The 13249-nt window shown below is 37.2% G+C and overlaps 1 protein-coding gene across 1 annotated transcript in view; it reads left to right on the top strand.

The window, feature by feature from the left end:
* Positions 11030-13249, top strand: part of LOC110269449 (serine/threonine-protein phosphatase 7 long form homolog) — a 7660-nt gene continuing 5440 nt past the window's right edge. Inside the window, exon 1 of the mRNA XM_021117275.1 lies at positions 11030-11252. Within this exon, the coding sequence (XP_020972934.1) occupies positions 11030-11252 (223 nt within the window). The remainder of the gene's footprint in view (positions 11253-13249) is intronic.

The following is a 13249-nucleotide window of genomic DNA, read 5'->3' as shown; positions in this document are numbered from 1 at the left end:
TACCTTACGTGAGTAAGGGTCGAATCCCACGGAGATTGTTGGTATGAAGCAAGCTATGGTCACCTTGTAAATCTCAGTCAGGCAGATATAAAATAGTAATGAGGTTTTCGAAAATAAGTAATAAAAGAAGGATAGAAACACTTATGTAATTCATTGGTGAGAATTTCAGATAAGCGTATGGAGATGCTTTCGTCCCTCTGAACCTCCGCTTTCCTGCTGTCTTCATCCAATCAGTCTTACTCCTTTCTATGGCTGGCTTTATGCAAGGGCATCACCGTTGTCAGTGGCTACATCCCCTCCTCTTGTGAAAATAGTCCAAGATGCCCTGTCACGGCACGGCTAATCATCTGAGGTTCCCGATCATGCTGGAATAGGATTCATCCTCCTTTTGCGTCTGTCACTACGCCCAGCACTCGCGAGCTTGAAGCTTGTCACAGTCATTCAATCATTGAATCCTACTCGGAATACTGGTGCGCAGAAGTTGTGATTACACTTTGATTATGTAAAATTCATTGCTCTTTCTTTCCCTGGTAATGGCGCCAAAAACATGATGCCAATACCATGGTTCACAACTTCGCACAACTAACCAGCAAGTGCACTGGGTTGTCCAAGTAATACCTTACGTGAGTAAGGGTCGAATCCCACAGAGATTGTTGGTATGAAGCAAGCTATGGTCACCTTGTAAATCTCAGTCAGGCGGATATAAAATAGTAATGGGGTTTTCGAAAATAATTAATAAAATAGGGATAGAAATACTTATGTAAATCATTGGTGAGAATTTCAGATAAGCGAATAGAGATGCTTTTGTTCCTCTGAACCTTTGCTTTCCTACTGCCTTCATCCAATCAGTCTTACTCCTTTCTATGGCTGGCTTTATGTGATACATCACCATTGTCAATGGCTACTTTCGGTCTTCTCTCGGGAAAATGATCCAAATGCCCTGTCACGGCACGGCTAATCGTCTGGAGGCATCACCCTTGTCAATGGTTTCATCTTATCCTCTCAGGGAAAATGGTCAACGCACCCTGTCACGGCACGGCTATTCATCTGTCGGTTCTCGATCCTGCTGGAATAGGATTTACTATCCTTAAGTGAAAGGTCCAGGCATGGCCAAATGGCCAGCCCCTCTGATCTAAGAACCAGGCTTCCAAAGATGTCTAATACAATAGTAAAAGGTTCTATTTATAATAAACTAGCTACTAGGGTTTACAGAAGTAAGTAATTGATGCGTAAATCCACTTCCGGGGCCCACTTGGTGTGTGCTTGGGCTGAGCTTGAGTGTTACACGTGTAGAGGTCATTCCTGGAGTTGAACGCCAGTTTTGGTGCCAGTTTGGGCGTTGAACTCCACTTTGCAGCTTGTTTCTGGCACTGGATGCCAGAATTGGGCAGAGAGCTGGCGTTGAACGCCAGTTTGAATCATCTAAACTTGGGCAAAGTATGGACTATTATATATTGCTGGAAAGCCCTGGATGTCTACTTTCCAACGCAATTAGAAGCGCGCCATTTCGAGTTCTGTAGCTCCAGAAAATTTATTTTGAGTGCAGGGAGGTCAGAATCCAACAGCATCAGCAGTCCTTCTTCAATCTCTGAATTTGATTTTTGCTCAAGTCCCTCAATTTCAGCCAGAAAATACCTGAAATCACAGAAAAACACACAAACTCATAGTAAAGTCCAGAAATGTGAATTTAACATAAAAACTAATGAAAACATCCCTAAAAGTAACTAGATTCTACTAAAAACATACTAAAAATAATGTCAAAAAGCGTATAAATTATCCGCTCATCACAACACCAAACTTAAATTGTTGCTTGTCCCCAAGCAACTGAAAATCAAATAGGATAAATAGAAGAGAATATACTATAAATTCCAAACTATCAATGAAACATAGCTCCAATTAAATGAGCGGGACTTATAGCTTTTTGCCTCTTGAATAGTTTTGGCATCTCACTTTATTCATTGAAGTTCAGAATGATTGGCATCTATAGGAACTCAGAGTTCAGATAGTGTTATTGACTCTCCTAGTTCAGTATGATGATTCTTGAACACAGCTATTTTATGAGTCTTGGCCGTGGCCCTAAGCACTTTGTTTTCCAGTATTACCACCGGATACATAAATGCCACAGACACATAATTGGGTGAACCTTTTCATATTGTGACTCAGCTTTGCTAAAGTCCCCAATTAGAGGTGTCCAGGGTTCTTAAGCACACTCTTTTTTTGCTTTGGACCTTGACTTTAACTACTCAGTCTCAAGTTTTCACTTGACACCTACACGCCACAAGCACATGGTTAGGGACAGCTTGGTTTAGCCGCTTTGGCCAGGATTTTATTCCTTTAGGCCCTCCTATCCCCTGATGCTCAAAGCCTTGGGATCCTTTTTAATTGCCCTTGCCTTTTGGTTTTAAGGGTTATTGGCTTTTTGCTCTTGCCTCTTGGTTTTAAGAGCTTTTGGCTTTTTCTGCTTGCTTTTTCTTTCCATTTTTTTTCGCCTATATTTTTTTTTCCTGCAAGCTTTGTTCTTTGCTGCTTTTTCTTGCTTCAAGAATCATTTTTATGATTTTTCAGATTATCAAATAACATGTCTCCTAGTCATCATTCTTTCAAGAGCCAACATATTTAACATTCTTAAACAACAACTTCAAAAGACATATGCACTGTTCAAGCATACATTCAGAAAACAAGAAGCATTGTCACCACATCAATATAATTAAACTAAGTTCAAGGATAAATTCGAAACTCATGTACTTCTTGTTCTTTTGAATTAAAACATTTTTCATTTAAGAGAGGTGATGGATTCATAGGACATTCATAACTTTAAGACATAGTTACTAAATACTAATGACCATGTAATGAAGACACAAACATAGATAAGCACTTAACATAGAAAACGAAAAACAGAGAATGTAAGAACAAGGAATGAGTCCACCTTAGTGATGGTGGCTTTTTCTTCTTGAGGAACCAATGATGTCCTTGAGCTCTTCTATGTCTCTTCCTTGCCTTTGTTGCTCCTCCTCCATTGCTTTTAGATCTTCTCTGATTTCATGAAGGATGATGGAGTGCTCTTGATGTTCCACCCTTAATTGCTTGCTCCATCCTTTTCTTAGTGATGGGCTTTAGAGATGAATCTTTCCATCTCCCATGGCTCAAAGGTGAAAGCACTTGCCTTCCCTTTCCTCTTTGAGGTTTCTCTGGCCTAAGGTGTCATTAATGGTTATGGAAAAACAAAAAACTTATGCTTTTACCACACCAAACTTAGAATGTTGCTCGCCCTCAAGCAAAAGAAGAAAGAATAGAAGAAGAAGACGAAGATATGGAGGAGATGGAAGGATGTGTGTATGGATGTGAGTGGTGAATGGAAAACAGAAGGGATGACCATGAATGGAGAGAGAGAGAGGGTGAGGTGGGTGGGGATCCTGTGGGATTCACAGATCCTGAGATGATCCTGTGGTGTCCACAGATCTTGAGGTGATCCTGTGGTGTCCACAGATCCGGAGGTGTCAAGGATTTACATCCCTGCACCCATTAGGCATGTAAAATGCCCTTGCACACAACTCTGGGCGTTCAGCGCCAGGTTGGTGCCCATTTTGGGTGTTCAACGCCCATTTGTTGGCCATTTCTGGCGTTGAACGCCAGAACCATGCTTGTTCTGGGCGTTCAGCGCCAGCTCTTCTCCAGGGTGCCATTCTGGCGTTCAGCGCCCAGATGATGCCCATTTTGGGCGTTCAGCGCCCAGACACTGCCCATTTTGGGCGTTCAGCGCCAGAACCATGCTCTGTTCTGGCGTTGAACGCCAGACAGGTGCTTCCTTCAGGGTGTGATTTTTCTTCTGCTGTTTTTCATTCCGTTTCTAAATTTTTTGTTTATTTTGTGACTCCACATGATCATGAACCTAAGAAAACATGAAAAACAAAAACAAAATTAGATAAATAAACATTGGGTTGCCTCCCAACAAGCGCTTCTTTAATGTCAATAGCTTGACAGTGGGCTCTTATGGAGCCTCACAAATGTGCAGAGCTTTGTTGAGACCTCCCAACACCAAACTTAGAGTTTGGATATGGGGGTTTGACACCAAACTTAGAGTTTGGTTGTGGCCTCCCAACACCAAACTTAGAGTTTGACTGTGGGGGCTTTGGTTGACTCTGCTTTGAGAAAAGCTTGTTCTGCTTCCTCTCCATGGATGCAGAGAGAGATCCTTGAGTAATAAACACAAGGTTGTCCTTATTTAATTGAAGGATCAATTCTCCTCTGTCCACATCAATCACAGCTCTTGCTGTGGCTAGGAAAGGTCTTCCTAGGATGATGAATTCATCCTCTTCCTTTCCAGTATCCAGGACTATGAAATCAGCAGGGATGTAAAGGCCTTCATTAAGTTTGCTAAATTAGAAGTATTTTGTTCAGAGTTCTCTGTCTGTTGCTGAGTGGATGATGGAAAAGGTTTATTATTGTTAAACCTGTTTCTTCCACCATTATTGAAGCCTTGTTGATGCCTTTGATCCTTCCATGAGAGATTTGGATGATTTCTCCATGATGGGTTATAGGTGTTTCCATAAGGTTCACCTAAGTAATTCACCTCTACTATTGCAGGGTTTTCAGGATCATAAGCTTCTTCTGCATAAGAAGCCTCTTGAGTACTGTTGGATGCAGCTTGCATTCCATTCAAACTCTGGGAAATCATATTGACTTGCTGAGTCAATATTTTGTTCTGAGCCAATATGGCATTCAGAGTATCAACTTCAAGAACTCCCTTCTTCATAGGCATCCCATTACTCACAGGATTCCTCTCAGAAGTGTACATGAACTGGTTATTAGCAACCATGTCAATGAGTTCTTGAGCTTCTGCAGGTGTTTTCTTTAGGTGAATGGATCCACCTGCAGAAGTATCCAATGACATCTTTGATAGCTCAGATAAACCATCATAGAATATATCCAGGATGGTCCATTCTGAAAGCATGTCAGAAGGACACTTTTTGGTCAGCTTCTTGTATCTTTCCCAAGCTTCATAGAGGGATTCACCTTCTTTCTGTCTGAAGGTTTGAACATCAGCTCTAAGCTTGCTCAGCTTTTGAGGAGGAAAGAACTTGGCTAAGAAAGTCGTGACTAGCTTATCCCAAGTGTTCAGGCTATCTTTGGGTTGAGAGTCCAACCACACTTTAGCTCTGTCTCTTACAGCAAAAGGGAAAAGCATGAGCCTGTAGACTTCAGGACCTACTCCATTAGTCTTAACAGTATCACAGATCTGCAAGAACTCAGTTAAGAACTGAAAAGGATCTTCAGATGGAAGTCCATGAAACTTGCAGTTCTGCTGCATCAGAGAAACTAGCTGAGGTTTCAGCTCAAAATTGTTTGCTCCAATGGTAGGAATGGAGATGCTTCTTCCATGTAAATTGGAATTAGGTGCAGTAAAGTCACCAAGCATTCTCCTTGCATTATTATTATTTTCGGCTGCCATCTCCTCTTCCTGTTCGAAAATTTCTGACAGGTGCTTGCTGGATAGTTGTAATTTAGCTTCTCTTAGTTTCCTCTTTAGAGTCCTTTCAGGTTCTGGATCTGCTTCAACAAGGATGTTCTTGTCCTTGCTCCTGCTCATATGACAAAGAAGAGGGCACAAAAAAATAATAATAATAGGGATCCTTTTTACCCAAGTATAGAGGTTCCCTTTAGGTGAGTGGAAGAAAAGGAGAAGAAAAGAGAGAGAGGGAATTTTCGAAAATTGTTTTTGAAAAAGGTTAGTGATTTTTTTTTTCGAAAATTAAAAAAAAATTAAAATAATTAGTTAATTAAAAAGAATTTTTGAAAAAGAGGGAAGATATTTTCGAAAATTAGAGAGAGAGAGAGTTAGTTAGGTGGTTTTGAAAAAGATAGGAAACAAACAAAAAGTTAGTTAGTTAGTTGAAACAAATTTTGAAAATCAATTTTAAAAAGATAAGAAGATAAGAAGTTAGAAAAGATATTTTGAAATCAAATTTTGAAAAAGATAAGATAAGAAGATATTTTTGAAAAGATATGATTGAAATTAGTTTTGAAAAAGATTTGATTTTTAAAATCACAATTAATGACTTGATTCACAAGAAACCACAAGATATGATTCTAGAACTTAAAGTTTGAATCTTTCTTAGCAAGTAAGTAACAAACTTGAAATTTTTTAATCAAAACATTAATTGTTATTGTTATTTTCGAAAATTTGATATATAAAATAAGAAAAAGATTTTTGAAAAATATTTTTGGAATTTTCGAAAATAACTAAGAAAAATGAAAAAGATTTTGAAAAAAAGATGAGATTTTTAAATTGAAAATTTGATTTGACTCATAAAAACAACTAGATTTTTAAAATTTTTTGAAAAAGTCAAATCTAATTTTCGAAATTTTAAGAGAGAAAAAGGGAAAGATATTTTTTTTATTTTTGAATTTTTAATGATGAGAGAGAAAAACAAGAAAAATGATGCAATGCATGAGAATTTTAGATCAAAACATGTGATGTATGCAAGAATGCTATGAATGTCAAGATGAACACCAAGAACACTATGAAGATTATGATGAACACCAAGAACATATTTTTGAAAAATTTTTAATGCAAAGAAAACATGCAAGACACCAAACTTAGAATTCTTTAATGCTTAGACATAAAGAATTCAGGAATGCATATGAAAAACAAGAAAGGACACAAAACATGCAAATGCAAAGATCAAACAAGAAGACTTACCAAGAACAACTTGAAGATCATGAAGAACACTATGAATGCATGAGAATTTCGAAAAATGCAAGATGCACATGCAATTGACACCAAACTTATAACATGACTCAAGACTCAAACAAGAAATACAAAATATTTTTTATTTTTATGATTTTATGATTTTTTTGTATTTTATTTTAATTTTTTTTCGAAAATATTTGGGAACAAGGAAGCAATGAATTCATAGTCCTCAATCAAAATCCTGGGAATTAGACATGGCTTAATAGCCAGCCAAGCTAAAACATGTTATATGAAACACTAGAATTCATTCTTAAAACTTTTGAAGAAAAATATATTTTTGAAAACATTATTTTTATTATAATTTTTTTTTTCGAAAACAAAAGAAAAATTTTTTTGAAAGATTTTTGAAAAATTTTTGAAAAGAAAACAAAAAGAAAATTACCTAATCTGAGCAACAAAATGAACCGTCAGTTGTCCAAACTCGAACAATCCCCGGCAACGGCGCCAAAAACTTGGTGCACAGAAGTTGTGATTATACTTTGATTATGTAAAATTCATTGCTCTTTCTTTCCCTGGTAATGGCGCCAAAAACATGATGCCAATACCATGGTTCACAACTTCGCACAACTAACCAGCAAGTGCACTGGGTCGTCCAAGTAATACCTTACGTGAGTAAGGGTCGAATCCCACGGAGATTATTGGTATGAAGCAAGCTATGGTCACCTTGTAAATCTCAGTCAAGCGGATATAAAATAGTAATGGGGTTTTCGAAAATAATTAATAAAATAGGGATAGAAATACTTATGTAAATTATTGGTGAGAATTTCAGATAAGCGAATAGAGATGCTTTCGTTCCTCTGAACCTTTGCTTTCCTGCCGCCTTCATCCAATCAGTCTTACTCCTTTCTATGGCTGGCTTTATGTGATACATCACCATTGTCAATGGCTACTTTCGGTCTTCTCTCGGGAAAATGATCCAAATACCCTGTCACGGCACCGCTAATCGTCTGGAGGCATCACCCTTATCGTTGGTTGCATCCTATTCCTCTCTGTGAAAATGGTCCGAGTTCTATTTATAATAAACTAGCTACTTGGGTTTACAGAAGTAAGTAATTGATGCGTAAATCCACTTCCGGGGCCCACTTGGTGTGTGCTTGGGCTGAGCTTGAGTGTTACATGTGTAGAAATCATTCTTGGGGTTGAACGCCAATTTTGGTGCCAGTTTGGGCGTTGAACTCCACTTTGCAGCTTGTTTCTGGCGCTCGACGCCAGAATTGGGCAGAGAGCTGGCGTTGAACGCCAGTTTGAGTCGTCTAAACTTGAGCAAAGTATGGACTATTATATATTGCTGGAAAGCCCTGGATGTCTACTTTCCAACTCAATTGGAAGCGTGCCATTTCTAGTTCTGTAGCTCCAGAAAATCCATTTTGAGTGCAGGGAGGTCAGAATCCAACAGCATCAGCAGTCCTTCTTCAATCTCTGAATCTGATTTTTGCTCAAGTCCCTCAATTTCAGCCAGAAAATACCTGAAATCACAGAAAAACACACAAACTCATAGTAAAGTCCAGAAATATGAATTTAACATAAAAACTAATGAAAACATCCCTAAAAGTAACTAGATTCTACTAAAAATATACTAAAAACAATGTCAAAAAGCGTATAAATTATCCGCTCATCAAATACCACAGACAAGGTTTAGACTTTCCAGATTCTCTTGAATGCCGCCATCATTCTAGCTTACACCACGAAGATTCCGATTGAGAGATCTAAGAGACACTCATTCAATCTAAGGTAGAACGGAAGTGGTTGTCAGACACACGTTCATAGGGAATGATGATGATTGTCACGTTCATCACATTCAGGTTGAAGTACGAATGAATATCTTAGAAGCGAAATAAGATGAATTGAATAGAAAACAGTAGTACTTTGCATTAATCTTTGAGGAACAGTAGAGCTCCACACCTTGTTTCTGGCGTTTAACTCCAGACAACAGCATCGAACTGGCGTTCAACGCCCTTTTATGTCATCTAAACTCATTCAAAGTATGGACTATTATACATTTATGGAAATCCCTGGATGTCTACTTTCCAACGCAATTAGAAGCGCGCCATTTTGAGTTCTGTAGCTCCAGAAAATCCACTTTGAGTGCAGGGAGGTCAGAATCCAACAGCATCAGCAGTCCTTCTTCAACCTCTGAATCTGATTTTTGCTCAAGTCCCTCAATTTCAGCCAGAAAATACCTGAAATCATAGAAAAACACACAAACTCATAGTAAAGTCCAGAAATGTGAATTTAACATAAAAACTAATGAAAACATCCCTAAAAGTAACTATATTCTACTAAAAACATACTAAAAACAATGCCAAAAAGCGTATAAATTATCCGCTCATCAGTCACATAGGCAAACCAAGTACAATATGCACACCCAAATAATGTCACATAGATGCATATGATGAATGCCTGTTCTAGTGGCTGATGAGTCTCATTTGTCGGTTATAAAGCCAACCCGACAAGTCCTGGTAGCTAACCATTGGACTAGCCCTCTGTCGTGCATCCCAACTCGAGTTATTCACAATTATAATCATGATTCACATCTAACACCCTCACTGGTGTATATTCACGGGGCGAGCTCATCTGGAACTTTCACAGTGTACGGCCACACTTACGGCATAGGGTCAGTAGAGTATCGAGTCTCCACCTGGAGCACGTGGTGGCTAGCCACTGCTTTCATCCAGGGAAACTCGTATCTCAGATAGGTGAAGTGAAACAATCACAATATCAATAACTCAGCATATATACATTTATTGTCAGCCATAAATCAACATTCATCTCAGTCATCCAGCTTAAATTCATGATTTATAATCAGCCTTGATTCATTATCATATACAGCCATTCCAGCTCATAACATATTCCACAAACAACCATAATTCATTATTATATACAGCCATCCAACATCATCAAACATATAATCATTATTTAAGTCATAAATCACTTTTCTCAAAGCACTTTTCTTTGAAAATCAATTTTAATTTATCCCAGTCTTAACTTCAAAAATCCACATTCTCGAATCACTTCTAGCTTATAAGCCATCTTTCTCAAAAGAAATTTTCTCTTTCAAAACAAGCCACATTTCTACAAAACCCTTCTAAAACTTCCAAACAATTCAGCAACTAGGCCAAATTAAAAATCTCTTTTGAAAGATCCAAAAATTAGTCATCCCAAAACGGAATTTGGTAATAGAAATTTCTCAGCAGAGTCTCAAGACTTTAGGGGAGGACAACCTATCTCAATTTCTCAAAAATTCATTGAAACTCTTAAAATCATAGATTCTTAGTTTAAGTAAATAGAAACAGAATTTACTATAAAATCGAATCATATAAAGTCACAAGTCCAACCCAATCTAAAACCAATTCACTTGAAACGGAGCCAACCCATTTAAATCAAAACCATTTTCAGGTTCCTTCTTAAAATCAATTCTCTAACTTCCTCCAAAATGTCACAAACTCAATTGTTCAATCAAAAATCCAATTTCCTTTTAAATCACTAAAAGCTCCTCTGAACGAAATCCTTAAGTCTAACTAAAGCATAAACCCTTTTTATATTTAAAATTAATATTAGAACATAATACTTTTCTTCAATGATTCAAAATGGTAAAGTAATTCCTTTCTAAATAAATCAAACTCAAGACATATAGTTTTTCTTAAATAAATTAAACTCGAAAACATAACTATTTTCTTAAGAAATCAAATAATATAATTTCTCAAATCCGAGCCTTACTAAATAACTTTTCAAACAAAGTCTAAGATTTTTATAGAAATTTCGACAGCATCTCCCCTAAAACTTAGACTTTGCCACCTTTTTCGGGTCCCAACCAAACCATTTCACAATCCTTTTCAACGGTCCAAAACCCAAAATCAGTTCAAAAGCAAGCTAAATCCAACAGTCACCTCATTTTCATATCTCAAGGAAACCATTTATAGATTAATCATTATCAACCGATTAAACTCCCTTCCAAAACTTTAAAGAAATAGTTCAGCAACAATTCATTTATCAAAACCAAACAATAATTTAATCAAAACATATAATCATATTTATCCAGAATAGCCAAACAATACATAAGACTGGTACAATCACTAAAAGTATATAATTCTCAGACCAATATCCATTTATAACAATTCCAAATTATAAAATTGAGATTTTAGAAAAGCCCCTACCTCGATTCATCGAAACCATAACTCAAACGCGCCAACGGGACCCTCTCTCTCAACCCGAAATCGACGGCAACTGCAATCCTCAGCTCCAAACCATTTTCTCAGCAACCACAACAACTTAAAAGCGATGTGCAGCAATCAGAACTCGAACCTATGTTACCAAACCTCAGAGTCTTTAACCAAGCATAACAGAATACTGACTAAAAGGACTTTCCGAAATGAACATGCTTACCGCAACAAGGGAAGAACAACTATATCGAGTAGCGGCAGCTCCGATGGTGGTTCCAGCAAGACTCGCGCCACACCCGGTGAGCAGAACGGTGGAAATAGCGATGCAGCCACTCCGAATGGTAAGCAACGGCGACTGACGACATCAGTGGCGATGAAAGGCAGTGGAGACGATGACGGATCTGAGGCGGGGAGGCACGGCTGAACGAACAGAAACCCTCCCTCCGCCGATCTCTCTCTCTCCTCGAGCTTCTCTCTGTCTGAATCTTGCCGGTGGTTGCCCTGGGAGCTCGATGACGGTGATAGTACACGGCGGCGCAGTTCCGTGCAGTGGGTTGCGCTCCTCGCGTCACTGGCCGCGTCCTCCTCCCTCAGAGTCGCGCAGTCTTTCTCGCTCCTCTGAGCTTCCTCCTCCGCGATGGTAATGGCGGCGACAGCACGGGCTCCTCACGCGTGGCAGTTTGGCGGCAGCTTCATGGGTCGGCGGTGACGTGGTTAGGCCGTAGCAGTAGCGTGGTGACGACGCTAAGGCACGAGCTCCCTCTCCCTCTCCGACGCGAACTCTCTCTCTCTCTCTCTTGGCCAGGTCCACCGGTGCCAGCGCCCCTCTCTCTTCTCTTCTTCTCCCTGCCTCTGCTTCCTCTGTTCTCTTTCTTTCATGGATGAAGGGAAAACTGTGTGTGTGTGTGTGTGTGAGAGAGGAAGAGTGACGGCGGTGTAGGGGGTAGTGAGGGGTGCATGTGTGTTTTCCAAAAATTAGTGTTTTGGGTAAAAATTTAGGTATAAGGGTATTTTGGTAATTTCAAATAAAAATAGGGATAATATAATAATTAGAAATAAATTTTAATTCAACAATAATAATATATAAAAGTACTATTTGTTCATCAATTTCACAAATTATTTTCAATAAAATGTTCAAATCCGATAATTAGAGATAATATAATTAATTTCTTTATTTTCCAAAACAGCAGTATTAATATTTTAAAATATTAATTATTTAGTCCAAATCATATAAAATTCTTATTATTTCATAACTACTAACGTTATAATTTTAAATATAGAAAATAACTCAATAATTATGAAATTAAGTAAAATCTTCACTTTAATTATCAAAACTTGATTTAATTATTCTCAATGAAATAATTTTTGAAAGTAAAATCTCTAATAATAAATTAATTTGAAATCAGCTCATAGTAAGATTCTTCAAAGTTTTGGATCTTACATCAATTATATATGACGCACACAAAAAATATATATGTTAAAGTTAAATGTATTATATGTGTGACAATAATAAAAAATCACAGAAAATTATTCGTGATTTACAATTCTGTTTTACAACAATATTCAATGTAGACAGCGCATACATACACATATATCGATCTAAAAATAAAAGTTTGATATTTTCGATGATTAAATTATGGGTGGTTCTGATACCACTTGTTTAAATAAACAATTTTGTTAACTCAGATCATACATATTGAATCACCAAAAATATATCATAATGCGGAAGCGTACCTTTACTCATAAAAGTCAGAAATTGATGGAAGGATTTGGATCTTGTGGTTCTTTCGATCTTCCTCAACTAAAACCTTCTGTATTCCTAGGTGACTGAATTGTGACTCTTCTGATGGAGAAAGAGCAACAAAGGCGACTTTTTTTTATCTTGGGACCGAAACCCTGAAGGCACTATTTATATTTGAGCATAACACCCATTAAACCCTAAAAGCCAAATAAAATAGTATCTAAAGTCCAAAAGATAATATATCTAAAATCCAAAAGATAATTATCTAAAGAACACAAGATAATATCCGGTTTTATTCTCATTTAATTCCAAATCAAATGTAATAATGACTTATTCAATTCAGCATTTAAAACAATAAATAAGATCACCATTATATAAATCATTTAATTTGAAATAACATAATTTACGATTACAATTAATATATATATTACCCACAAACATATTAAAAAATTAAAAATAATTTCCTAACAAATAATCAAATAATAATAATCACGAGAGAAAAGGAAAATTGTTTCTCCTGTGAGATATTTTTCTGATTTCTTATCTAATGAAATTATAATGTTTTTTTACATACAAAACATTTAATTTTTTATAAAT

This window comes from Arachis ipaensis, chromosome B03, assembly GCF_000816755.2.
Source record: "Arachis ipaensis cultivar K30076 chromosome B03, Araip1.1, whole genome shotgun sequence".
Taxonomy (NCBI): Eukaryota; Viridiplantae; Streptophyta; class Magnoliopsida; order Fabales; family Fabaceae; genus Arachis; species Arachis ipaensis.
The sequence above is the reverse complement of the archived record's forward strand: the minus strand, read 5'-3'. Positions and strand labels throughout refer to the sequence as shown.